A 24,816-nucleotide genomic window follows, 5' to 3' on the forward strand; every position below is an offset into this window, starting at 1 on the left:
ATATATATATATATATATATATATATATATATATATATATACAATAAACCCTCAGTTTAACAGGCTAATAGGTGAACATCTCTCCTTTAGTGGTGAAAGCATTAAGTTGAAGGTAAATCAACTAACAGGAAAATCCTCCTCCTTTAATGTCCATTTTCCATGCTGGCATAGGTTGGACTGTTTGACCAGAATGGCAAGCTAGTGAGCTGTACCAGGTTCCAGTATGATATGGCTTAGTTTCTAATGGCTGGATGTCCTTCATAATGCCAACCACTTTATTGTGTGTGCTGGGTGCTTTGAGCGAGTTTCTATTTATGCTGAAAGTCTATCACATTGATGCTAATCTACAGACATTTTGTATTGTTTTATAGTGAAAAAGAGAAAAAAGACTTTAATATAATATACATTTGGGCACATTATTTGATTATAATAAAGAATATGTAATTTTTATGTAGCTGTTTGTGTAGTTTAGGGTATTTTGCTGTATAGCTATAATAATAGCTTAATAGTTTTTATTAAGTGTTTGAAGGTGGTGGTTTTGGTGGTAAAGGAGAGTATTCCATTCCTTTCAGACTCTTCTTGAATGTGCAGAAATAGACGTATTGGTCCTGTCTCTTTGCTAGCAGATAGTTGCAGTGTGTTGATTGGTGGAAATGAAATAAATCAAATAAATAGAGAGAGGGAGATTTAATTCTTCTGCCTGTGTGTAGGGCCATTGTCTGAAAGCAATAATGTTCAGAAGATCTGTCTAGAAACACCTTACATCAGAAACAAAGTGGTTGGAGAACCAGTTAGAAAAAAAAAAAAGAGAATCTCTGAAATGAACCATGCATTCTTTGTGTTGGTGTATATTACTGTAAACTGGTTTGTATACATTCATTGATTTACCAGCTACCTGGAGCTTGAGGCAATGCAAACCTGCTATGAATGTTTGCACATAATAAGGCAGAAATTTGCTCCTTAACATACAGGCAACAATGCTGTGTTTGTGGTTCCAGAGTTATTTTTAGGAACAGCATCATACAACAAGACAGATTCATTAGCATTCCAAAACTTAGATAAAAAAAGGCTCTCAAATCTAATAAGTTCATTTGACAATTTTCTTATATGTCTCCACCTGTGAAGTGTCTGCACTTAACAATTCCCCATAGGTTTCCTAGATGACAATCAATGCCATGGCCATCCATCACGTGCAGATTTCAACTCAAGACTTCTTACACTAACACTGTTAAAACTGTTAAATATACTGTTTATACTTCCTGTTTTTATTGTGTTTATCTTCTATGGATTCACACTGCTGAGTCACATTTAATGCTATCGACATTGTATTTTAAAGAAAACTTGAAATTTAGCTTTCCAGCTAAAGGATAATTCTGTTTTTGTTGTTTAACTCAGGTCAGTCCTGATAGGGCAGATTTATGATCAAAGGCATTCCAGATGTGACCATCTTGCATTGATTACATTACATGCATCTAAAATTACCAATCTAATATGTTTGCTTCTCTTTAACCCTTTAGCATTTACATAGACCATATCAGGCCCAAATATTCTACCTGTTTTATGCTCAAACCAGCCAGATCTGATCTCTCACACCTGCCCTACAATGCTATTCTAAAAATAGACATTCATATAATTTAAATCTCAAAGCTACAAGATTAATACATGATTGATACATGACTGAATGAGTAAGCTTTACATTTAACAAAGTAATCAGAATGCTAAAGGGTTAAGGCAGTAGGGATGTGACTTAAAGGGTATTTCCCTGTTATTTCTAGCAGATTGAGTAACCATACACAGTTCCCTTATTAGTGTGAAGTGTTGTAGTGTGACTACGATTCTAGTGTCCAATCACATTGTATAAATATACTAAAAACAGAAAGTATAAAACTTACTGTTTCCGTGTTTGTCTGCCATGTCTGTATTCATACATCCCTACTGACTTAACCCTTTGAATTCTGCATTTAATGGATATCAACACTGTATTTTAAAGAAAACTCGAAATTTAGCCCTTGATTTAATGTATATTGTTTTCAACACCGTAACTTTTACAAATGCATGCAACTGGGACTCCTTGTCTTAATTTGTCAATTGCTTCTAATTTCTGTGCAACATTTAAATTCACATGCTTGTTTAACTTCTGTCATTTGATGCAATTGTAAACTGGAAGAAGTGCAAAATTTTAGGAAAATAAATTGATAATTTGGGAATTGGAGAAATATTCTGTATGCAAACTGACTTTGGTAGTTTGAAGCAAACTGAAACTAGAAATGAGCTTATTCTATGAAAAAAGCCAATGCAATACAACCCTTTCCATGTGCATGCACACACAAATAATTCTTCCTCTTTCTATTTAACATTTCTGTTAAAGGAGGAAGTGCAGCAGGAAGTCCCAAATACTGTAACTTCACATTCTAGAAATAGCAACAAAAAAAGCATAGGACACACTTATTGGATAATTTACTCCAGGAATGAGTACTGCTTGAATCTCTCAGTTTCTCTCTCTCTCTCTCTCTCTCTCTCTCTCTCTCTCTCTCTCTCTCTCTCTCTCTCTCTCTCTCTCTCTCTCTCTACATACAAGAATAAGGGCAGGGAATCGTCAATTAGTAATAGAATTAATAATTAACAATTTTGCCAAGTAGTTCAGTATGAAAAAACCTTTATCGGTAAAATCATTTATCATCATAAATATATATATATATATATATCTCCTCCCTCCCTCCCTCTCCCCCTATCTCTCTGTTTTTTTACTGTGTCGTTTTCTCTCTGACTCTGTAAATGGATGAATGAATAAATTGCAAATCCTTTAAATTGAAGGTTTACTGTATGCATGCATGTTTGTTTTACTTGTTTGTTTGTTTGCTTGGAGACAGCTTTTATTCTCCTTTGCAAAATTCAAGCCAGTCACTAACAAAGTGGCAAAGATCTTTTGTTTAAGCCAACACAGCTCTTGGGATTTGTGATTAACTGAACTGATTGATGTATATACATGTGTGTGTGTGTGTATATTATGTTTATGTGTGCGCAAGTGGATAATGCAAAGAGACTATCAAATCAGTTTCTATTTTTTAAAGCTATATGATATCTGAAAATGAATGCAATGTCATTACCAGTTTGAATATGCTAGTGTCATGTTCAGACTTGAAAACAAGCCATTTACTGTGTTTTCTCATGGAGAAAATTTCTCTCTGAAGACAAATAGTGCAAATACACCTAAATCAGCTCGCAGCGCCACCAGGTGGCATATTCGAACTGGTAATAACATCACTACTTAGTGCACCCACCCCATGACCTGAGAATGAGTATCTGCTCAATCTGTGATCATTTCAAGTGAAAGGTATTGTTCAACTTAGGACACATGTTCTTTGTAAGGCACTTTACAGAATGTAGTCTAGCAATAACAATTACCGAAAAAGTTTTTGTGTCAACTTCTCAGCAATACTTAAGAAGCATCCTCTGTGGTCAGGGCTGGATTAAGACCCATCGAGGCCCTAAGCACTTAAAAGATTTTGGTACCCCCCATAAAAGATTATGTAATTCAAAATATAAACAATAACAAACCATAAAATAAGTTCTTATTTTTCAAGGCGAAACAAAACAGTAAGAGGGAAAATTGTTTATTTTTGTCTACTTTCACTGTATTTATATTTAAAAAGTTTCCTCCTACTTTTTTGAATTGTAAAGTTTTTGATCAGATCCTCAAAATTAATCTTAGGTAACACATTTGCATCTATACTTAGTAGAAATAAAGGCATCCCGAATATTATTTTAGCAAATCTAAAGTGATTTCTTTTGTGCCGTAAACCATTTACCATTTCTGTGGTGCCCCCTCCTTCCCTTGATGCCCTAAGCATGTGCTTATTTTGCTTAATGATTAAACCAGCGCTGTCTGTGGTTCTAATTAGGTTAATTGTACTGGTCTGTTGAGAATTCATGTTTCTTTTGCTCTGGTATCCAGCTTTATGTTGGCTTAGGTCATGCAAACATGTCATCAAAGGCTTTCTAAACTTGACCATTTATTCAGTCATTAGGCCATGACCATGTGGAGGCACCGCCTGGGAGAATTTTTATTTGAGTTGAATGAATCTACCCCAGTGCTTATTTTTTTTAAAGCTTGGTATTTATTTTATTGGTTTCTTTTGCTGAACCATTAATTTACAGGAGTGTAAACACACCAACACTGGTTGTGAAGAAGTAGTGGGGGATAAATACACACACACACACGACAGGTTACTCTTAGTTCCTACCTATCCAATCTATTCACAAGGCTTTGCTCGGCATGAGGCTATAGTAGAAAACACTTGCCCAAGGTGTCACAGTGAGACTGAACCTGGAACCATGTGATTGGAAAATAAGCTTCTTAAGACACAGCCACGCCTCCTTTCTTTTTCTTTTGTTTGTTACACATAATGTGTCCAGGGCTATATTGACAAACAACTTTTTGTTTATTTTTGAAGATGAGATATGATATTAGATAAATTTGGGTGTTATTTTTAGCAAAGCAAGCAATCTTATCAAAGCTTCTTGGTTGGTTTGATACTTGTCTTTTACTTAGTCTGTTTGTCTTGTTTAATCAATCTTTATGTGCAAAACAATCCCATTTTATGATAGCTCCTCTTCAGTTATATGTTAGCAGTCATCAAACTTTTCTGCTTTTATAACACATATTAGTGAGCCTTGATGACAAATCCAATATCATTGTCGGTTTTTGAGTGCAGTGATCTGTTGAAACTGGCTTTTATCATTGTTTTCAGTCGTGTTTGTTTCTTTGTTTGTCCATGGACAAGATATCTCAGGAACTGCTGGATGGATTCAGATGAAACTTTCAGGGATGTTTGGCTTCATGACTGGCACAAGCTGATTAAATTTTGGGATCGATCCGGTACCAGACAAGAATTCTGGATTATTTTTTGAGAGTGGTTGGGTTCATTTTTAGTATTCTCATTTGTGAGAGCAGTCGAGTTTATTTCAGATATTCTCATTTTAAAAATAATCTCTGGCTAATCGTTGAGAGGATATTAGTGTTGCCTTGGCGGAGGTTTACATTCTCTGAGTGCTCTTGTCCTTAATAGAATAATGGTCATTCACTTGAAGACATTTACTTTGAATTATCATCAGCATCATCATCATCATCCTTGATTAATGTCCACTGTCCATGCTAGCATGGGTGGGATGGTACCACAAGAGCTGGCCAGGCTGAAGCCTGCACCAGACTTCTCTAACTGTTTTGGCAGGATTTTTACAGCTGGATGCCCTTCCTAACACCAACCACTCAGCAGAGTGGACTTAGTGTTTTTTATGTGGCACAAGCACAAGCGAGGTCAGTTTTGACATGGTTTTTACAGCTGGATGCCCTTCCAAACACCAACTACTTTACAGTGTGGAATGGGTGCTTTTAAGTGGCGCCTGCACTGACAGGGTTTCCAAGTACTTACAAGACGAAAAAAAAAAAAACCTCTTTTGTCACACTTCCTGCTTTAGGGTTTGGACAATATTGGAAAAAATAAGCACCAATAGATCTCTGATGGTTTTGATAAGGGCTCAGTTGTTTGATCAACTGAATTACCTGCTCATTGAACTTGTGTATGAGTGGCTGAGTATTCCACTGGCATTTGTTCCATTAATGTAATCCTCAACCAGAATCAGTGTGTGACAATAGTATGAGACGTTTTGGCACAGCCATTTTTCGCCACCAATTTAACATAGCTGATTTGATGTTGACTTATTTGACATTAAATATCAAAATTTTTTTTCATCTCTTCTCTCTTTGAGTATCTATGTTTATGTATGTGCAATGTCTCTCTCTCTCTCTCTCTCTCTCTTTCTCCTATCTCTCTCTTCCCTGCTCTCTATCTGAATCTATATTTGTTTCTGTGTGTGTGTGTCTCCAAAACTTACTCCTGCCAAAACAAGTTGAATGTCCAGTCAACCGTGACAAACTGTTTGCATTCAAACACCTGTGCCCACTTGTCTCATTTCCGTGTGGCAAGTCTGTATTTTTTAATTGCAATGACATTCCATTCGGCAGATTTTCATAAAGATTAAAGTTTAAGGCATTGATTGAAAGACATTTGCCCAAGCTGCCATGCAGTGTGACTTTATCTGGAACTTTGTAATTGTGAAGCAAACTTCTTAAATGATTGGACCAAGCTGCATCACAGTCCATATTATGCAAGACTCAAGTATTATCATTATCATCATCATTATCGTTTAACGTCCACCTTCCATGCTAGCATGGGTTGGACAATTTGACTGAGGACTGGCGAACCAGAAGGCTTCACTAGGCTCTAATCTGATCTGGCAGAGTTTCTACAGCTGGATTACTCAAATAAAAATGGTGGTAGAAGTAGGAAGTGAAATGATATCCTAGCAATCAGTTAACATGTTGTGTAACTATATAATTTCTGGTTGTGTAAATTTTTATACAAATTTTCAAGTGTGAAGCTGTTTATTCTAGGAGTTAAAAGTCTACAACACCTTTTGTCTAACAAACTATTAATTAAAGTGAACTAATAAGTAAGGGTTATCAAGATTGTGAAAGATACAAGTAGAATTAGATATCAGTTCAAAGAGTTCAAAGGGCAGAAATAAGTGAATGCTGTCAGATTAAATAACTACAGGTATATTTTGAACAGAGGTGTGAGTTAAAAGTGATCCTGGTTAGCAGGAATTAAAACTTTAACTTGCTTCGCTGTGCATGAAATGTCTGTAGAACTTGTAGACAAATAGTTTTCAATGACATAATTAATGGGTCAGCCAAGTCTGTCAGAAATCTGTAGCAAGTATTTCACATCACTAACATTGATAATGGTATTGGGAAAATACATAGATCTCATAGTTTCCAGTCCCTCCACTCCAAAGTTATTGGGATAATCCCTGTTTGAGGAATGATTTGGATTAGTACACTTAATTGAAACAACTGAGAATATCACAATTGCATGAGAGATTATTAATATGTGGATCTATACTTTGTTTGTAAGTATGAGTTCTTTTATTCTTTCTCTCTCTTTTCTTTTTTCATTGTACTTTACTCTTGGCATCAGGAAAACTATTTTATTAGTCGGCTATTTTGTAACTACATTTCTTTTAAAATACACAGCATTTGAATTAATTTTGAAAATATTGAAGGATTTAGTTATTATTAAGTAGGTGTTTTGAACAAAAACTTACAGAAAATTTCGATGGCTGAACTTAATTTAGTTCACATTAAAACAAGTATTATCATAGAAACAGGGGTGGTCTCAGACCATTTCGTATCAATTATGTTGGATTCTAAATTATGGAGTTATGTCCCCTATCAAGCATTCCGTCTGTTTAAGTCTCACTCAAAATGGCGATCGTTTCACCAACTTGGGAATTCACCGAGATGATACATGCTATATTTGAGGTATGCCTGATCTTACCATTCATTTTATATGAATATAGGTTATTTGAAAATATAAACAATTAAAAAAATATGTCACCCATGTCCATTGGATTTATTTAATTGTATGTTACATGATACGCTACATGATGGCACATTATTCAAGTTACGCACTTGTTTTGTTCTTAAATTGATATTTTAATCAATTTCTATTTATTTTTAAAAAATCGTACCATTTTGGTGAAGCCAAGACATTCATATATTCGGAAGTTATAACTCCCGCCCTAACAAATATCGTGTAATATGTACAAATATAGATATATACAAATACATGATACAATATTTAATATGAATTATCAACATAGTTTATTATTATTATTTTTTAAATTCCTAGTCAAACCCACTTTCGATGTCAATATGACCTGCTAATCTAATCGATCGGAAAACTTGAATTCATTTACAAACTTTCTTCACTCTTGTTTTGTTTATATCCTAGATAAATAATCATACGCCAGTCCACCTCTCTTTCAAAGTTACTATTTCAGAATCTTGCATGTTTGATAATTTTATTCTTTTTACATCAAGATCGGTAGCCGGACGGACATCCACAAATTACTATATTTTATTTATAAGCTTTAATAATTACTCACTGTTCCTTTATTTTTTATAAATGATACATTAAAAAAAAAAAAAAAAAAAAAAATAAAATATAGAAACTAAATTTATCTTCAAATACTTTTTCTAGTAAACTTTTTCTCTCGACACTGTCGCCAAAAACTTACATAATAGCTGGCGGAATCGTTACACTTCCAAAGGGGAGACTAACTTGTTACTTGTCATCCCGGGCATGTGCTTCTGAATCCGGTTGCTGTTTCGAAGAAGTGTACCCTCCCACACATGTTAAACTAGGTGTTCCCATTTGACACCCACCCAAGGGATTCATGAGCTTCCTGTTCCCCGGTCATGCTGCACCCATAAGTACCTACTTTAAAATGACACCGATCCCAGAGTTATTGTTGTATATACCCCCCCCCCAGTCTTTCTTGATTGAATAGACTTCTAGTAAAAGATATTACAAGCATTCAGGCAATGGAAGAAATCTTCTATCCCAATATCCGATCGATTTGTCCTATTTTCAAAATATTTGATTTGACCAAGATTTGGCTGCTATCTCAAGCAGATCGCGTGACCGCGTGGAGATTGGCTTTGCGTTGGTTTTTTTTTTTTGAAACTTTGTTGAATTGAAATTACGTTAATAAAAACCAATGTTGAGGTAACATTGTGTCGGGAAAGAATATAATACCCAAACCATGGTATGGCAGGATTATATTCAAGCCTTTACTAATGTAAATAATCATATTTTGATAACTTTCTGAGAGCTATTGATTTTAGTAGACCTACATTTTCAGAGCTATGCGAGAGTATTAAAAAAATGTCTTTTGTCCCATTTAAAAAAAAAAAAAAATTGCTAACTCTCAAGCCAACCTCGATCTAGGAAACTTATAATCAGAAGGGTTCCAACCGTGGCTTTCCTGTCATTTTTTCCCCTCCAGTCATACCGTATCCAGGGACTAAAACCGTATTGGTGTGGTCTTAGAACGAACATTAAGGTGATTCTAGTAATACGTTGACACTGACACGTTTTTGTATTATTTTTTTTTACCTTTTGTCCTATACAATGTGTTTGAAAAAAAAAAGATTTTTTATTCTGATGACCAATGCAAACATGCTAATTTAAAAGTAGGTTGTTTAAGGTGAATTGCTTGCTCTGCAGTGTAAATATGTCAAAATGTAATAATGATAAATTCTAACGTTTGGGGGATGAGCCTTTCGTCGATTTCTCTTTTGTTTACGGTACACAAAATTATACATTTTGTCAACTAGTTATAAATGTGTATACCAACGCTTTAAAAAGTGGGCGGTGAAAAAAAAAAAACATTTTTTGGTGGAGAGGGGCGCACTAGGAACGGTAGGCAGTAGAGGGGCGATAAATGCAGCTTTACAGGTTTTTTTTGTATCTTTGTTTCGTCAATATTAACTTCAAAAGAAAATTTTCAATGTAATAATATGACTAACTGCTTGTTCACCACTATCGAAGTAACAACAACAACTGCAGCGTTAGAAAAAAATAATAGACTTTGATATGTGAATAAGCAAATAAACAAAACCGAATAAAAGGAGCTTGCTTCGCAACCACATGGTTTCGGGTTCAGTTCCACTGTGCGCGGCACCTTTCATTACAACTCCAGGCTGGCCAATGCCTTGTGAGTGAATTTGGCAGACGGAAGCTGTGTGGAAGCCGTCGTCTGTCTGTTTGTCACTAACCTATTGCTTTATAACCAGTGTCGGATTGTTTACGTCCTCGTAACCTAGCGTTTCGACAAATGGAGCCGTTAGAATAAGTACTAGTGTCGATTTGTTCGACTAAAACCTTTCAAGGCTGTACCCTAGCATGGCTATAGTTCATTGACTGAAATAAAACATAAAAGATAAAACCGTATATATCATGTAACTTTCACGTAAGTCATACTGTGGTTGTAGTTAGTACAAATAAAATTATCTTGTCTCTTATTTTAAATACATATCAATGATATCCTTAGGATAATGCAATCAGCAATAAACTACGCTCCTCAGAAAATGAGGTTTTCTATCTTGTATATCTGTTAACAAGAAGGAAAAGTTATCTCTCTTTAAGTGTAGGAAGGTAGCAGTAGGAGAATGCTTATTAATTAGAGTTTTGTCACAAATCCACAAGATGGTGAATCAGCAGAAACATTACAATGTCTTGTGGTCATTGGTCTTGAATCCCGCTGTGGTCAACTTTGCCTTTCATCCTTCAGAGGGGTTGGAACCAGTCAAGTACCAGTCAAAAATTGTTGTTGTTCCTTCTCTCTCTTTTGGCGTCGGTTATGTTGTACTATGAGAATGGTCATGGGAGACTACTCACAGCATCCTATTTCTACAGAAATGGAGAAGGGTTGAGTGAGGGTCTCGCAGCCCCTTCTCATAGCAAATTGGTAGGCTATTGGAACCGTCCAAGGATGGGCTGATGTGTGTAATGCAATACAGAATGCAAATAGAGGAAATACAAATTAACACCAAAGTGATCAGTTACACTTTCTCCATTCAAATTAATGTCTATTGCTGATATCTATCATGTCTGTCACACAGGGACTGATATTTCAGGGCACTTAACTCAAAGTTGTTTGTTTTCACATCCATTTTTTTTTTACATGTTAGCATGGGTTAGGTGAAAACGTTATTGAGGTATTTGTTTTACAACCACATTCCCTTTCTGATGCTAACCCTTTCTTGTTTTTCAAGTAAGGGATCTCTTATATTGCATGGCTTTGAAAGCAAAACACCAAATGAATGAACAGTTTATTGTTGAGAAATGCCAACAAGAACACTATGCCTCTTCTGCAATAACCATAAAGAAGTTATGAAATTCATATCACACATGCACGGGCGTATGTGCACACATACAAACACATACACTATGCAAAGATAGACTCTTCTTATACATACTTTATCCAGTTTTAGTTGTATATAAGGCAGTAGTTTATCGATAATTGCTTCAAAATATGTTTTATATTTTTTCTTTTTTTAAAAAATATCAATCACTATTCTTTTCAAAATTTGGTGGCACACTTGAACTAAAAATATGACTAAAAATATAAGGAAAAAAATTTATTTTCAGGTTACACTGTGGCACATCTAGCATTGTCTCTTGGCACACCAGTGTGCCATGGAATACCAGTTGTGGAGCATTGCTGTAGAGAATCTACATGACTACTCACATTTTAGAAGAGAGGGTGACAGTAATAGGGTGTTTCTGGAAAGTGATAAAAATAGTCGTGTTAAGATGTCAGGGTGTACCATATTAGATCTCATGTTTTTCCTGTATCTAAGCCAGATAAAGGATTAATGAGAATTTATCTTATTCTTTGATTATGGGTTTAGGAATTAGTTGTGCTCATTTCAGATATTTTGTTTACATTCATCATATGTTTGTTTTCCCGTGCTTGCATGTGTTAGATGAGTCTTTTCCAACACACTGCTCTACCACTTGTGGCATTCCTTTGTTATTTCTTTATTGCCCACAAGGGGCTAAACATAGAGGGGACAAACAAGGACAGACAAAGGGATCAAGTCGATTACATCGACCCCAGTGAGTAACTGGTACTTAATTTATCGACCCCGAAAGGATGAAAGGCAAAGTCAACCTCGGTGGAATTTGAACTCGGAACGAAATGCCGCTAAGCATTTCACCTGGCGTGCTAACGTTTCTTCCAGCTCGCCTTTGTGATGTCCAGCATCCTGAGATTAGTTTTCACTACCTCTCTTCATGTCTTCCTCTTTCACCACTCTCTTCCACATGAATCTCTAAGCATTTCTGTATTCCTCTATCATTATTCATATGCTTTACATATCTATACGAGTGTTGCCATTTCTCTTACACACTACATTTTATTCTTCTTATCAAGTTTTACTCTTGGTTCATTTCTTATAGTCTTTCTTTCAAAGATTGAGTAAATGTTAACTTTGGTATTTAAGGTGTAAATCTTTCATGTTTAGCTTCAAATTCTATAATTATACAGTATTTCCCAAATTACTTATTTATTTATTATATAATTAACACCACAAACATAGCTCTGTGGTTAAGAAGCTCTCTTCTCAACTACATGGTTTTTGCTTCAGTCCTACTGTGCAGCACCTTGGGCAAGTGTCTTCTACTAAATCTCCAAGCTGACAAAGCGTTGAGTAAATTTGATAGATGGAAACTAAAAGAAGCCTGCCATATGTATGTATCTTCAGGTGTTTGGGCTAATTTGGAAATTTTTTTAATGTTTCCTCTTACCAGGAACAGCTTAATGTATTGGTAAACAGTTAATGGTGTTGGAGAGCATAAAGAATAAAGCTGTAGTTGAGAAAATGTTAGCTGACATGGAGGATTGGAAGTGATCTGAAAATTGGAAAAGAGTTACCTGCATCATGATGATTCATGCCAGGTATCAAAATGCCAACATCATGACAGCCACTCGGTGTTCTGTGAACACTTAAGGCAGTAAAGACATGACAAGGACAGCTGCAACAGAGACTATGAAGCTGTGGTTAACAGGAATGGACACAGCAGGTGTTCTGATTGCATGCTGAAATTCACCCCAACGTTTTTGAACAGGGCTTCAGGCTCAATTCAGATGGTTATGTGAAGCTGCTGGGGACTGCAGTCAATCCCTGGCTGGAGAGGGTTGCTGCTGGAAGGATTCAGCTCCTTGCCATTTCTCTGGAAAGAGTCAGAAGTGTTTATTAAAGAATTTCTTTAACTTCATGAGTCCCAATTTCTGGTCTCTTAATTCCACCCATTGTAATCCTATAGATTACTATGTATGTGAAGTGCAGTTGAGAAAGGCACCAACTGCTCTGCCTGCAACACCAAGGCTGAGCTGGTGACCAAAATCAAGGAGGTGTTTGAAGGTCTTCCCAGAGACACAGTGAGGACCACATACACAATATTCTTGAAGCCATGGTGGAAGCTGAGGGCAGCTATTTTGAGGAAACTGTTATCTCATAGCCATATTCTAGTTGATATTTTCTGACTTTTTAAAAAATATTTTTATTTTCAGAGATATATATATATTTTTTTAATGCAAACTGTCAAATTTAGCTCAAACACTCTATGTATGTGTGTGAATGTCAGTGTTTGTTTACATTTTTGTGCCATGAAAGTCACCAGCTATGAACTGTTGTTGTCACTACTCCTGTCAAGAATCATCAATTTGCTTTGAGCCTTCAAAGGTGTGTGAAAAAGGAGATCCCTCACTTGAAAAATAGCTATCTAGCCATAAAACAATTCCTCAATGATATATTCATCCTATCCTAGCTTAACATGCCAAATGGACATAAACGAACAAATTATTCATCATATAATAGTTATTTTCACAAGTAGCTTCTATTGTAATTTTTACATGCTATTTCTATTTCACTTGTATTTAATATATTTGTTTTTCAAAAACTGTACTTACTCATAAGTTGCGCTTGTGTTTAAGTCGCATCCCTAATTTAGTGGTGAATTTTGGTACAAATTTCTTCCTTCATCAAACTTTATATCAGCTTTGTTTCATGTATAAGTCACATCCAACTTTTATTCAATTAAAATCAAGTATAAAACAGTGCAACTTGTACACTAGTAAATACAGTATGTAGTTTTTCAAATATTTTCACCTGTTTCTTTTTAAAAATTAACTTAATTATTCACTCATTTATCTTATTTTATGTTTTATTTTTATTATTTCTTATTATTCCTTATTTTATCTATTCCTTATTGTATTTTAGGCTCCAACATATCATTTGTTCTTTGAAGCCATCCTTATTATTTGTATCATTAAACTGCTGTTTTCTAAAAGTTACAATCCTGAAAAAACAATACTCACAGAAAAGGTAAGCGTCTTTACATATTTTGCAACTATTTTTTTTTTTTTTTTTCGAGCGGGATCGTTTGCCAGTGCCCCCGGACTGGCCCATGTGCGGGCGACACATGAAATCTTTCGAGCGGGATCGTTGCCAGTGCCCCTGGACTGGCTCATGTGCGGGCGACACATGATATCTTTCGTGCGAGATCGTTGCCAGTGCCCATGGACTGGCTCTTGTGCGAGTGACACATGAGGTTTTTCGAGCGAGATCGTTGCCGGTGCCCCTGGACTGGCTCTTGTGCGGGTGGCACATAAAAGACACCATTTCGAGCGTGGCCGTTTTCGTGCGGGTGACACGTAAAAGCACCCACTACACTCTCTGAGTGGTTGGCGTTAGGAAGGGCATCCAGCTGTAGAAACTCTGCCAACTTAGATTGGAGCCTGGTGTTGCCATCCGGTTTCACCAGTCCTCAGTCAAATCGTCCAACCCATGCTAGCATGGAAGGCAGACGTTAAACGATGATGATGATGATGATGATGATGAATGGCATGAACAATTTTGTTTGTGACATTATTTCATTAAGAAAATGAAATAATATAAAAAATGTTTATACAGGGTGTCCACAAGGTCTGGGTACATGGAGTCTTTTTAGCCATAAACACAATACACTGTGTGTCCATGTAAATTCAGGTGAGAAGGCATGTGGATTAGTGATTAGGGTATTTGGCTCACAGTTGTAAGGTTGTGAGTTCAATTCCCGGCATTGTGTTGTGTCTGAGAGCAAGACACTTTATTTCACATTGTTCCAGTCCTCTCAGCTAGCAAATATGAGTAGTACCTGTATTTCAAAGGGCCAGCTCTGTCACATTTTGTGTTATGCTGAATCTCCCTGAGAACTATATTACGGGTACGCATGCCTGTAGAGTGTTCAGCCACTTTCATGTTGATTACATGAGCAGGCTGTTCTGTTGATTGGATCAACTGGAACCCTTGCCATTATAACTGACGCAGTGCCAGATTTTTTTAGATGAGATGGTTAGGAGTGGAAATAATCAGTAGTTAAAGTTGACAAGACTTCTTTGTTTAAATTATTAAATTCGTTTTTTCTTTCAACTTCAGGAAAAATCAGATTTAATTGCTGACTGGGTGCCTCAGCCACTTGTTCCAAAGACGAGAGAAGATCATCCACTTTTGGACAATCTGAGAAATAATGTCATTTCTGGGTAAAATTCCATTTTTATTTCAAATTGTTTAATTAGTAAATGTTGTTATTGTTTAACTATTTTGATATTGCTAGTATTGTTTTTGAAAGGTTGTTTATTTAAAAAAAAATTATTTCTAACATTCACCCTTACATGCCTCTGACCTCCATCTCCATCACTGTATCCTCTTTCTCTCTACCTCCCTCTCCCACTACTCTTTTACCTACCTAGCTCCACATCATCTCCATATCTCCCATCTTTCTGCAGTTTTATTATACTGCTGCTCTCCACCCTTTCTGTACTTCCACTTATCACCTCCTCCCTCCTGAGCCACTTCTGTTTCTTTCACCTTCTCCTCCAGACTCATATTTACCATCGATCATGCCTTCACCTTTGTTCACCGCTCTTACATCTTTATAAACATAGTAATCCTTCCTCATCCTCTGTCCCTATTCTCTCTTATCCCCTCTTTCTTATACCTTCAGGGTATGCCCTGACACTTTGTCACCACCATCTTTATCTCTCTTTCCAGTTATTCCCACTCACCTTTATATACTGTGAGGTAACCATGTATTTCCTCTTCAGCAAGACACCAGTTCTTGACCTTGTATTGTATTTTAGCTTCTCAACACATGGCATAAAACCACTTTGCTCTCTGCTACACTTTCATTCAGTGGAGGGAGCTTTTTAGTCTTGCAAGTTACTTGATGATCTCCCTAGTGCAAGTGCTATAAAAAGTAAAAAGCACCTATTACACTCTGTGAAATGGTCGGTGTTACGAAAGGCATTCACTTGTAGAAACCATGACAAAGTAGATATTGGAACCTGGTGCAGTCCTTCGGCTTGTTAGATCCTGTTGAACCATCCAATCGTTACCAACATGAACAATGAACATTAAACGATGATCATTATTTCTCACATTGTATATAAACTTTTCATACTCTTTAAACTATTTCCCTTATGTTATATAGTTGAGTTCTGTTTCAGAGCCTTAACTATACACTGCCATATTTACAGTGCTATATATCTACATAGTTCATAAATTTAATGCTATGAATGTTAGCTCCTCTTAGGCTTATGTTTTAATGAGTGACTATGTCTAGAATCTAACTGAAATTTTTTACAGCCTCTGAACACTTAGCATAAAGTCACTTCCTTTTCTACTACATCTCCACAAAGTCAAGGGAGCATTTTTGTTTTGCATGTTAGTTGGTGACTTCGTGCCAGAGCTACAAAAAAAGTCCCCCTTATACTCTTTAAAGTGGTTGGTGTTAAAAAAAGCATCCAGCTGAAGGAACCATGCCAAATAATTCTTTATTGGAAAGATGCAAATAATCTATCTTTGAATTGCTAATTTCATAATATTTTACCCTTTTTATATATTAATGTTGCATGATAATAATTTGAAATTTTTACAAGTATAGGTTTGAGACAGACCCACCGACTAGAAAATGGTTTTCTTTTTCTGTCTCAAAATGATGCTTATTACATCAAATACTGTTTTACATTAAAAATCTTGTAAATTATGCAGCATTTTATCATAAGTTAGTTCACAATTCCTTTTTTTAAAATTTCTGTCTTGTTTTGATCTTAATTCAAAAGTCTGGTATATATTGTCAGTCACTTTTTGTTGAACTTCTAAGTTAGGTAGACATAAACAAACCAATACCATGTTGAGCATTGAGAAACAAATATAACCTATATATGTGCATGTTCACACACACACACACACACATACACACATACAGTTTTCCATCTACTAAATCACTCACAAAGCATTAGCTAGCCCCAGAGCAATAGAAGATGCTTCAGGTGCTACACAGTGGATTGAACCCAATGCAACGTGGTTCCAAAGGGAGTTTCTTATCCACACAGCCATGCCTCTGCTGTGTGCTATAGACATTGATAATTGCAACTTGTGTAGTTTATTAATGATAGGATTATTATGAAAATATTAAGTCTATGTATTAAAGAGTTTCTTCCTTATAACTCTAAGGTTGACCAAATATTTAGTTAATCTCTTTGTTCTGTCATATTTTAATTGAATAATTTTCCTTTCTCTTCCAGGAAAGCAGGCAAATACCTGACTATCCAAGGTCGACAATGTATTAACATGGCCACCTTTAATTTTTTGGGTATGCTTGGTGAAAAAAGTGTCGAGGTAATTTCAGTAATTTAATTTTCAAACTAATTTTTTATTTCAGTTAGAAATTATTTTCTTACAATTTTTTTTTTTTTTTTTGCATGGTGACCATGTAGTTAAGATGCTCATTTCACAACCTTGTGATTTTAGGTTCAGTCCTACTGTGTGGTACTTGGACCTTGGACAAGTGCATTCTACAATAGCCCAGGTCTGATGATACCTTGTGAGTGAATTTAGTACATGGCAACTAAGTTTTGTGAAGTCTGTTGAGGCTGTGTACTTTGTGTGTGTGTGTGTGTGTGTGTGTGTCACCCTTGTCATTCCTTCACAACTAGTTTGTTTGCACTCCTGTACTGGGACCAATTTGTTTGACAAAAACGCTTCAAGGGGTTAATTGATAAATTTTGCTTTTCAGTTGGTTAATATGAAATCTTTCTTCCTTTCTTGTAGGATGCAGCAATTGAGACCCTCTTGCAATATGGGGTTGGTTCTTGTGGTCCAAGAGCGTTCTATGGCACCATGGGTAAGTAATATGCACTATGTCAGAGGTTTAGCATCTACGTTTTTAGTTCTTTGCTGATTGTAAAAGATCAAAGAACTCTAGAAATATTATGTCCTGCTTTTAGACTTTAACTGGAATATATGTGTATGTACATGTATATTTATTTGTATGTATGTTGAACTAAGGTTAGGACTCAATATTAAAAGCAGGGATATAATTATTGTAAAATTCTTGTTGACTGGAACTTTAAGTATTGTTTGACGATCTACAGGGTTGACTTATGCTGGTTGATTGAGTTGTGAGGCGAAACTTAAGATGCCATTCAGTATAAATTTTACAACATGCATGTTTGTTTTTATGTTATAATAATAACAATTTTACATTAATCTGATGGGATACTCAATACTTTTGTAGAACACAAATTTATTATTCTTAAGCAAGAATGTTGTTGGCAGTGACTTTGAATTTTCAGCCAGCTAAGTCGTTGTTGGACTGTGACGATGTTTGTCTCACTCAGATGTTGTTTTTAACATAACAAGTCTGTGAAGAAATTTTAGTCTGAAAAAATTCCACAGCATCATGTTCCTATTGGATGTCTATACATTTAGTAGGATACAGACATCGCAATTTTGATTTAACCCTTTTTTTTTTGCCATATTTCTTTTGAAATATTCTGCCTTTATTTTGATTAATTTTGAAAATATAGGCGTAGGTGTGGCTGTGTGATAAGAAACTTGCTTCCCAACCACATGGTTCCAGGTTCAGTCTCACTGCATGGCATCTTGGACAAGTGTCTTCTGCTGTAGCCTTTGGCTGACCAAAGCCTTATGAGTGGATTTGGTAGATGGAACCTACTGTGTCTGTGTTTGTCCACCCACACTGGTGTTGGTATGTTTTCATCCATCTAACTTAGTGGTTAAGCCAAAGGGCCCGATAGAATAAGTACTGGGTTTTTAAAAAAAACGTACAGGGTCTGATTCATTCATTTGATTAAAAATTCAAATTCAAGATGGTGCCACAGCATGACCACTGTCTAATGCGTCAAACAAGTAAAAAATAAAAGATATGAAGAATTTAGTAAAAGAACTGTGTCATTAGTAAGTTGGTGTTTGGAACATGAATTTACAGGGAATTTTGATGGAAGCTTTTAATTTCAAAACATGAAGGACCAAGATGCCTGGCAACCATGCTGTACTCAACACTTCTGCTGTGGAGTACAGGTCTCCTTAAGACTGGTCCCTCTAGTGGTGTAGAGCACTTGTAGTGGTGCTATGTAAAAGCGCCCATGCAGTGCTACGTAAAAGTGCCTGTGTGGTGCCATGTAAAAGTGCCTGTGTGGAGCCACATAAAAGCATGGAAAAAGAACATTATATGATAATGACGTTTCCTCTCTTTATAATTTGTTATTTGTGATATTTCAGATGTTCACCTCAACATGGAAGATAAGATGCGGCGATTTCTTGGGTCAGAATCAGCAATTCTTTATTCCTATGGTTTTGCTACTGTTGCAAGTGCTATCCCTGCATATTCAAAACGTGGTGATGTCATATTTTGGTATGTTGGTATTTGATTATTTGAATTATAACCCTTTAAATTCTTTGATTTATCTTCCTATTACAACACTTAAGCCTGAAAGACAGAATCTGTTCTCTACCTGCTTGTGCCTAATTAATATATACAAGAAATCAAGATTTTGACTCGTTTATTATCATATTTCTACTGAAATACACTTCCTTTGCTTTGAAGCTTGCTTTCCAACCACATAGTTCTGCGTTCAGTCCCACTGCATGGCACCTTGGGCAAGTGTCTTTTACTATAGCCTTGAGCTGACCAAAGCCTTGTGAGTGGATTTGGTGGATGGAAACTGAAAGGAGCCTGTCGTATTATATATTTTTGCGTGTGTCTGAGTCTATGTTTGTCCTTCCCACCATTGCTTGACAACCGATATTGGTGTGTTTCTGTCCCCCATAACTTAGTGGTTTAGCAAAAGCAACTGGTAGAATAAGTACTAGTCCTAAAAAGAATAAGCCCTGGGGTCGATTCATTCCACTAAAAAACTCTTTAAGGTGGTGCTCCAGCATGGCCACAGTCAAATGAATAAAAAGGTTTAAGAAAACGACTTTCTTATTATTAAGCTGGTCTTTGGAACATATTTTGACATGAAATTTTGATGGAAAGATTTAATTAAGTTTTTGGAATATAAATTAACATGCAATTTTGATAGAAAGTTTTAATTTAAATCACTCTAAAACAAGCAGTGGAGTGGGGACAAGCACAGTCACAAAGACATTCCCCCCACATAGATAAGGGCAGCTAGGCATCAAATATACTTGGTTAAGGGTGAAGAAATTGAACAAAAGAAAAGAATGGATCTAATCTTGACTACCACTTTAAATAGGAATTTGTAGCAGATTAACTTTACCTGTTAATTAGATGTTTGTACCTGTTGTGTTTGTTTAAACTTTGGTGCATGAAATTATTAATGAAATTTCTTTTAACACAAGGTTTTCTTCACTTTTCTTTTTGTTTGTTTGTTTTTCTAGTGATGCAGGAGTTTGTTTCTCAATCCAAAAAGGTTTGTTAGCTTCCCGTAGTGTAATAAAATATTTCAGACATAATGATATGGACCATTTAACAGAATTATTGATTGAACAAGAAAAAGAAGAGCAAAGGGTATGTATTATAACTAATCAAAATTTATCATTGATTTTGTTGCCATGGAATTGTCTCTCAGAAATTAAGCATTTATCAGCAATTCCTTATTTTCTTTCATCATATTATCATGGTTTTAACTTCCACTTCTTCATACCTGCATGGGTTGGAGAGAATTTAGAGGCAGGTTGGATGTTGTTCTTGTTGTTAACTCTCATTGTTTTCTAAGCAAGGTGATATTTCCCCATGGCCAGACATGTTTACACAGAATATTGGGAACGAATGATACTGCTTTTATGACAGTGACACTCATTTACAATTATCATGCAATATCGAAACAAAGAGACACAAACATGCACATACTCACATGCATATTTATAAATGCAAACACTCATTAATTACTGGGACTGACACTGTATTTCGTTAAGCAAAAATAATATACTACCAAGTATATCAAAGGCTTATAAGTCATTACTGTGCCTCACCTGTGTTAACAGTGTTATTAAATCACTTTTTAAAGTCATCTCTATTGAAAATCTATAAACCTGAAAAACAACACATATATACAACAGGCTTCTTTCAGTTTTCATCTGCCAAATCCACTCACAAGGCTTATGTTAGCTTGGGGCTATCCTAAAAACCACTTGCCCAAGCTATCCTAAAAGACACTTGGGGCTATTCTAAAAGCCACTTGCCATGGGACCAAAACTGAAACCATGTGATTGGAAAGCAGCATTCTTAACCATGCAGCCATGCCTACACCTCATTCTGAATGGAATCGTTTTTCATTTATGTTGACAAATGTAATCTAGTAATACAAAAGTTATATGCTTAATGTGTCATAAATGTTTCTTTATTTTAAAAAGAAAAAGTGAAAAATAAAATCCTATTTTGCAAAGTTCATTTTGCAAAGTTCATTTGGCAAAGTTCATTTGGCAAATAAAACCTTAACTTTGTTAAATTGCTAATGATGTATTAATCCTTATACTCATCAGTTATATATGTATGTTTTATAACTACATCTGGAATACTTTGATGTTGGTGTGAATTATGATTTTATTGATTGAAAATTTTACTGTATTTACTCATGTGGATGTACCATTTTATTCTTGATTTTTAACCGGAAAAATTGGGGTACGACTTAAACCTGAGGCAAAGTTATAAGTATGACAGGAAAAAATTTTGTACCAAGATTTAACCCTAAATCAGGGGTGCAACTTATATGCAATTAAATACTGTATTTTGATTATCTATAAAATTTCTAAACAAATTTTCTTAAGTATTTCTCCTTTCTCCTTTGTAGAATCCTAAAAAGGCCAGAATTACCCGTAAGTTTGTGGTAGTTGAAGCTGTCTATGTAAACCATGGGGACATTTGTCCGCTTCCTGAAATCATTGAACTCAAGTATAAATATAAAGTTCGAGTATTCCTTGAAGAGAGTTTAAGTATTGGAATTCTTGGCAAAACTGGTCGAGGTTTATCTGAATATTATGATGTATCAGTAAGTTGATAGTTTTTTTTTCTTCTCTTAATTTATATACTTCCAAATTTCTTTTCCTCTCCATCATCATTGTTTTAATGTCTACTTTCCCTTGCTGGCATGAGTTGGATGGCATTTGTTGAGGCAGGTTTTCTATGGCTGGATGCTTTTCCTGTCACCAAGCCTCACTTGTTTCCAAGTAAGGCGATATTTCTCCCCATCTGGACATATTTTCATGGAAGGTTGGAAATGAAGGACTCTGCTTATATGACAGTGATGCTTATTTACAACTGTCATGTAATGCAATGTGAAGGAGACATGTACACTGGCACATACCCACCTGCAGCATCATTTAACATACTTGTTTCATGCTGGCATTAGTTGGATGGTTTGATAGGATCTGATGGGTTCCAGGATGGCATCATACTTTCTGTGTATTTTGGCATGGTTTCTATGGTTGGATGCCCTTCCAAATGCCAACCACTTTACAGCGTGTATTGGGTATACAATGGGCTCCTTTCAGTTTATGTCTACCAACTTCACTCATAAGGCTTTGGTCGGCCAGGAGCTTTAGTAGAAGATAATCACCTGAGGTGCCATGCAGTTTGATTGAACCTGAAACCATGTGGTTAGGAAGTACACTTAACCATACAGATACACCTGCACCTATGTAATAGTTAATTATTCGTGACTTCTAACCATAATCTTAACTTAGAAGAACCTTCTTATGTCTTTTCAGCAGTTTTGTTAGTAAGTGATCGTACTTCTGATCAACTATTATTTAGATTTTGAGTTTATTTTTTGTACTATGTTATTATCAGAACTGTTGTTTTGTGCTATTATTTACAATGATTTAATTAGCTGATATATTGCCTGTCTTCAGGTCGTTAGCTATTTATTTCCTGAGATGAATCTATTACTTTCATCATCATTTAGCGTCTGTTTTCCATGTTGGCATGGGTTAGATGGTTCAGCTGGAACTGGTAAGCTGTATGCGGCTCCAATCTGTTTTGGCTAGGTTTCTATGGTTGGATAGCCTTCCTAATGCCAATTACTCCTCAGAGTGTACTGGGTATCTTTTACATGTTACTGGCATCGGTGCCTTTTACGCATCCCCAGCACTGGCCATGACTGCGATTTCATTTGGCTTAAGGTCTTGATTACTTATCACCAACTCTGTGATGGTGATAAGAATCGTGTGGTTGGGAAGCAAACCTCTTAACCACAGTGCAACACCTGCACCATCATTCGGTCTATATTCCTTATTTTAATATCTTTACTTTGAACCAATTTTAACTTGTTAATATGAATGTTAGATTATTGAAATTGTTTATTTGTAGATAGATGATATTGACTTCCTGGTTGCTACCTTGGAAAATTCTTTTGCCAGCACTGGTGGGTTTTGTGCAGGTAAAAAGTACATAGTTGATCATCAGGTAAGAGATCTAGTTATTGTTCATCTAATTTTATACTGATTAAGATGTGTGTAATTGTATGGAAGAGATGAATGCAAGAGAATTCCTTATGGCTTTTGTTGTTGAGATCATCATCATCATTTAACGTCCGCTTTCCATACTAGCATGGGTTGGACGATTTGACTGAGGATTGGTGAACCAGGAGGCGACACCAGGCTCCAATCTGATTTGGCAGAGTTTCTACAGCTGGATGCCCTTCCTAACACCAACCACTCTGAGAGTGTAGTGGATGCTTTTACATGCCACCGGCACGAGGGCCAGTCAGGCGGTACTGGCAACGGCCACACTCGAAATGGTGTATTTTACGTGCCACCTGCACAGGAGCCAGTCCAGCAGCACTGGCAACGATCTCGCTCGAATGTCCCTTCACGTGCCAGGGAGGCAACGTTGGTAACGGTCAACGGCCACGCTCGAAATGGTGTATTTTACGTGTCATTTGCATAGGGACCAGTCTATCGGCACTGGCAACGATCTCATTCGAATGTCTTTTCACGTGCCACTGGCACAAGTGCCAGAGGAATAAAAAGTGTTTAGGACCAAGAATTTAAAAAGAAAATCAGAATTTGATTGAATGAAAGTTATTAAGTTTTACTCTATTTTTCCAAGTGAGACAATATATATTTAAAAACTGTTTGAAGATGTTATTTGGGTTTGTTAAGGAGACAACTTGGGGCCTTCGATTGAAACTTATTTTCCCCATATGTTGTTCATATATCACTGATTCATTTAACAATTTTCTTTTTAAACTAAACACCCGTGATAAATGAGGATAGATGTATATCATTTCTTATTAAGCACTGGGAACACTGAGAGTTCTCTACAACAGAAAATGGTCTTGGGGAGATAATTTAACCTGCATTCAAAACATGTAAATAAGAGTTATCCTTCCTTGATCCATAATTGTTTCAACAACAAAAATGTTCACCAAATACATTAGAAAATAAAAGGAAAATATGTGTACACACGCAAACTCACACTCACGTTGTAACCAATAAAGAAATTGTTCATCAATTATGTTAGAAAATGAACAAAATATATGTGCATACACACACACACATATATGCGTACATTTATTTATGCATACATGCATGCCTATATATATTTTTTCTTTTCATCTAGCGTTTGAATGGCCATGGTTACTGTTTCTCTGCTTCCCAACCACCTTTATGTGTATCAGCTGCCAGTAAAGCTTTTGATATGATTGATCAAGACAACTGTAAGTAGATATTTTATTTTGAGTTTGATAATTAGGGAGCGAATCAATTTAGATGAGATGCAGTTTGGGTTCGTGCCAGGTAAAAGCACTACTGATGCCTTATTTCTAGTGAGACAGTTGCAGGAGAAATACCTAGCTAAGGATAAACCTCTGTACCTGGCTTTCGTTGACATGGAGAAAGCCTTTGACAGGGTCCCCCGATCCCTTATCTGGTGGTCAATGAGGAAACTTGGGATAGAAGAATGGTTAGTGAGAGCTGTGCGAGCCATGTACAGAGATGCTGCCAGTAAGGTGAGGGTTGGAAATGAGTACAGCAATGAATTCCGGGTAGAGGTAGGGGTCCACCAAGGTTCCGTCCTCAGCCCCCTCTTA

The 24,816-nt window shown here is 36.1% G+C and overlaps 1 protein-coding gene across 4 annotated transcripts in view; it reads left to right on the top strand.

Moving 5' to 3' along the window:
* Positions 1-24,816, top strand: part of LOC106879187 (serine palmitoyltransferase 1) — a 49,198-nt gene that overhangs the window by 13,108 nt on the left and 11,274 nt on the right. The window contains exons 1-10 of one of the 4 annotated variants that reach the window (XM_052969951.1): positions 6,660-6,972; positions 13,697-13,801; positions 14,894-14,997; positions 17,044-17,137; positions 17,570-17,642; positions 19,043-19,175; positions 20,165-20,294; positions 21,577-21,774; positions 23,094-23,189; positions 24,348-24,444. In XM_052969951.1, coding sequence (XP_052825911.1) covers positions 6,952-6,972; positions 13,697-13,801; positions 14,894-14,997; positions 17,044-17,137; positions 17,570-17,642; positions 19,043-19,175; positions 20,165-20,294; positions 21,577-21,774; positions 23,094-23,189; positions 24,348-24,444 — 1,051 coding nt within the window. In that variant the 5' untranslated portion in view covers positions 6,660-6,951. Of the gene's footprint in view, positions 1-6,659; positions 6,973-7,281; positions 7,385-8,640; positions 8,707-13,696; positions 13,802-14,893; positions 14,998-17,043; positions 17,138-17,569; positions 17,643-19,042; positions 19,176-20,164; positions 20,295-21,576; positions 21,775-23,093; positions 23,190-24,347; positions 24,445-24,816 lie in introns of those variants that run through there. The other 3 variants (XM_052969949.1, XM_052969950.1, XM_052969948.1) reach the window with 3 other exon arrangements.

Source organism: Octopus bimaculoides, chromosome 8, assembly GCF_001194135.2.
Source record: "Octopus bimaculoides isolate UCB-OBI-ISO-001 chromosome 8, ASM119413v2, whole genome shotgun sequence".
In the NCBI taxonomy this organism is placed as follows: domain Eukaryota; kingdom Metazoa; phylum Mollusca; class Cephalopoda; order Octopoda; family Octopodidae; genus Octopus; species Octopus bimaculoides.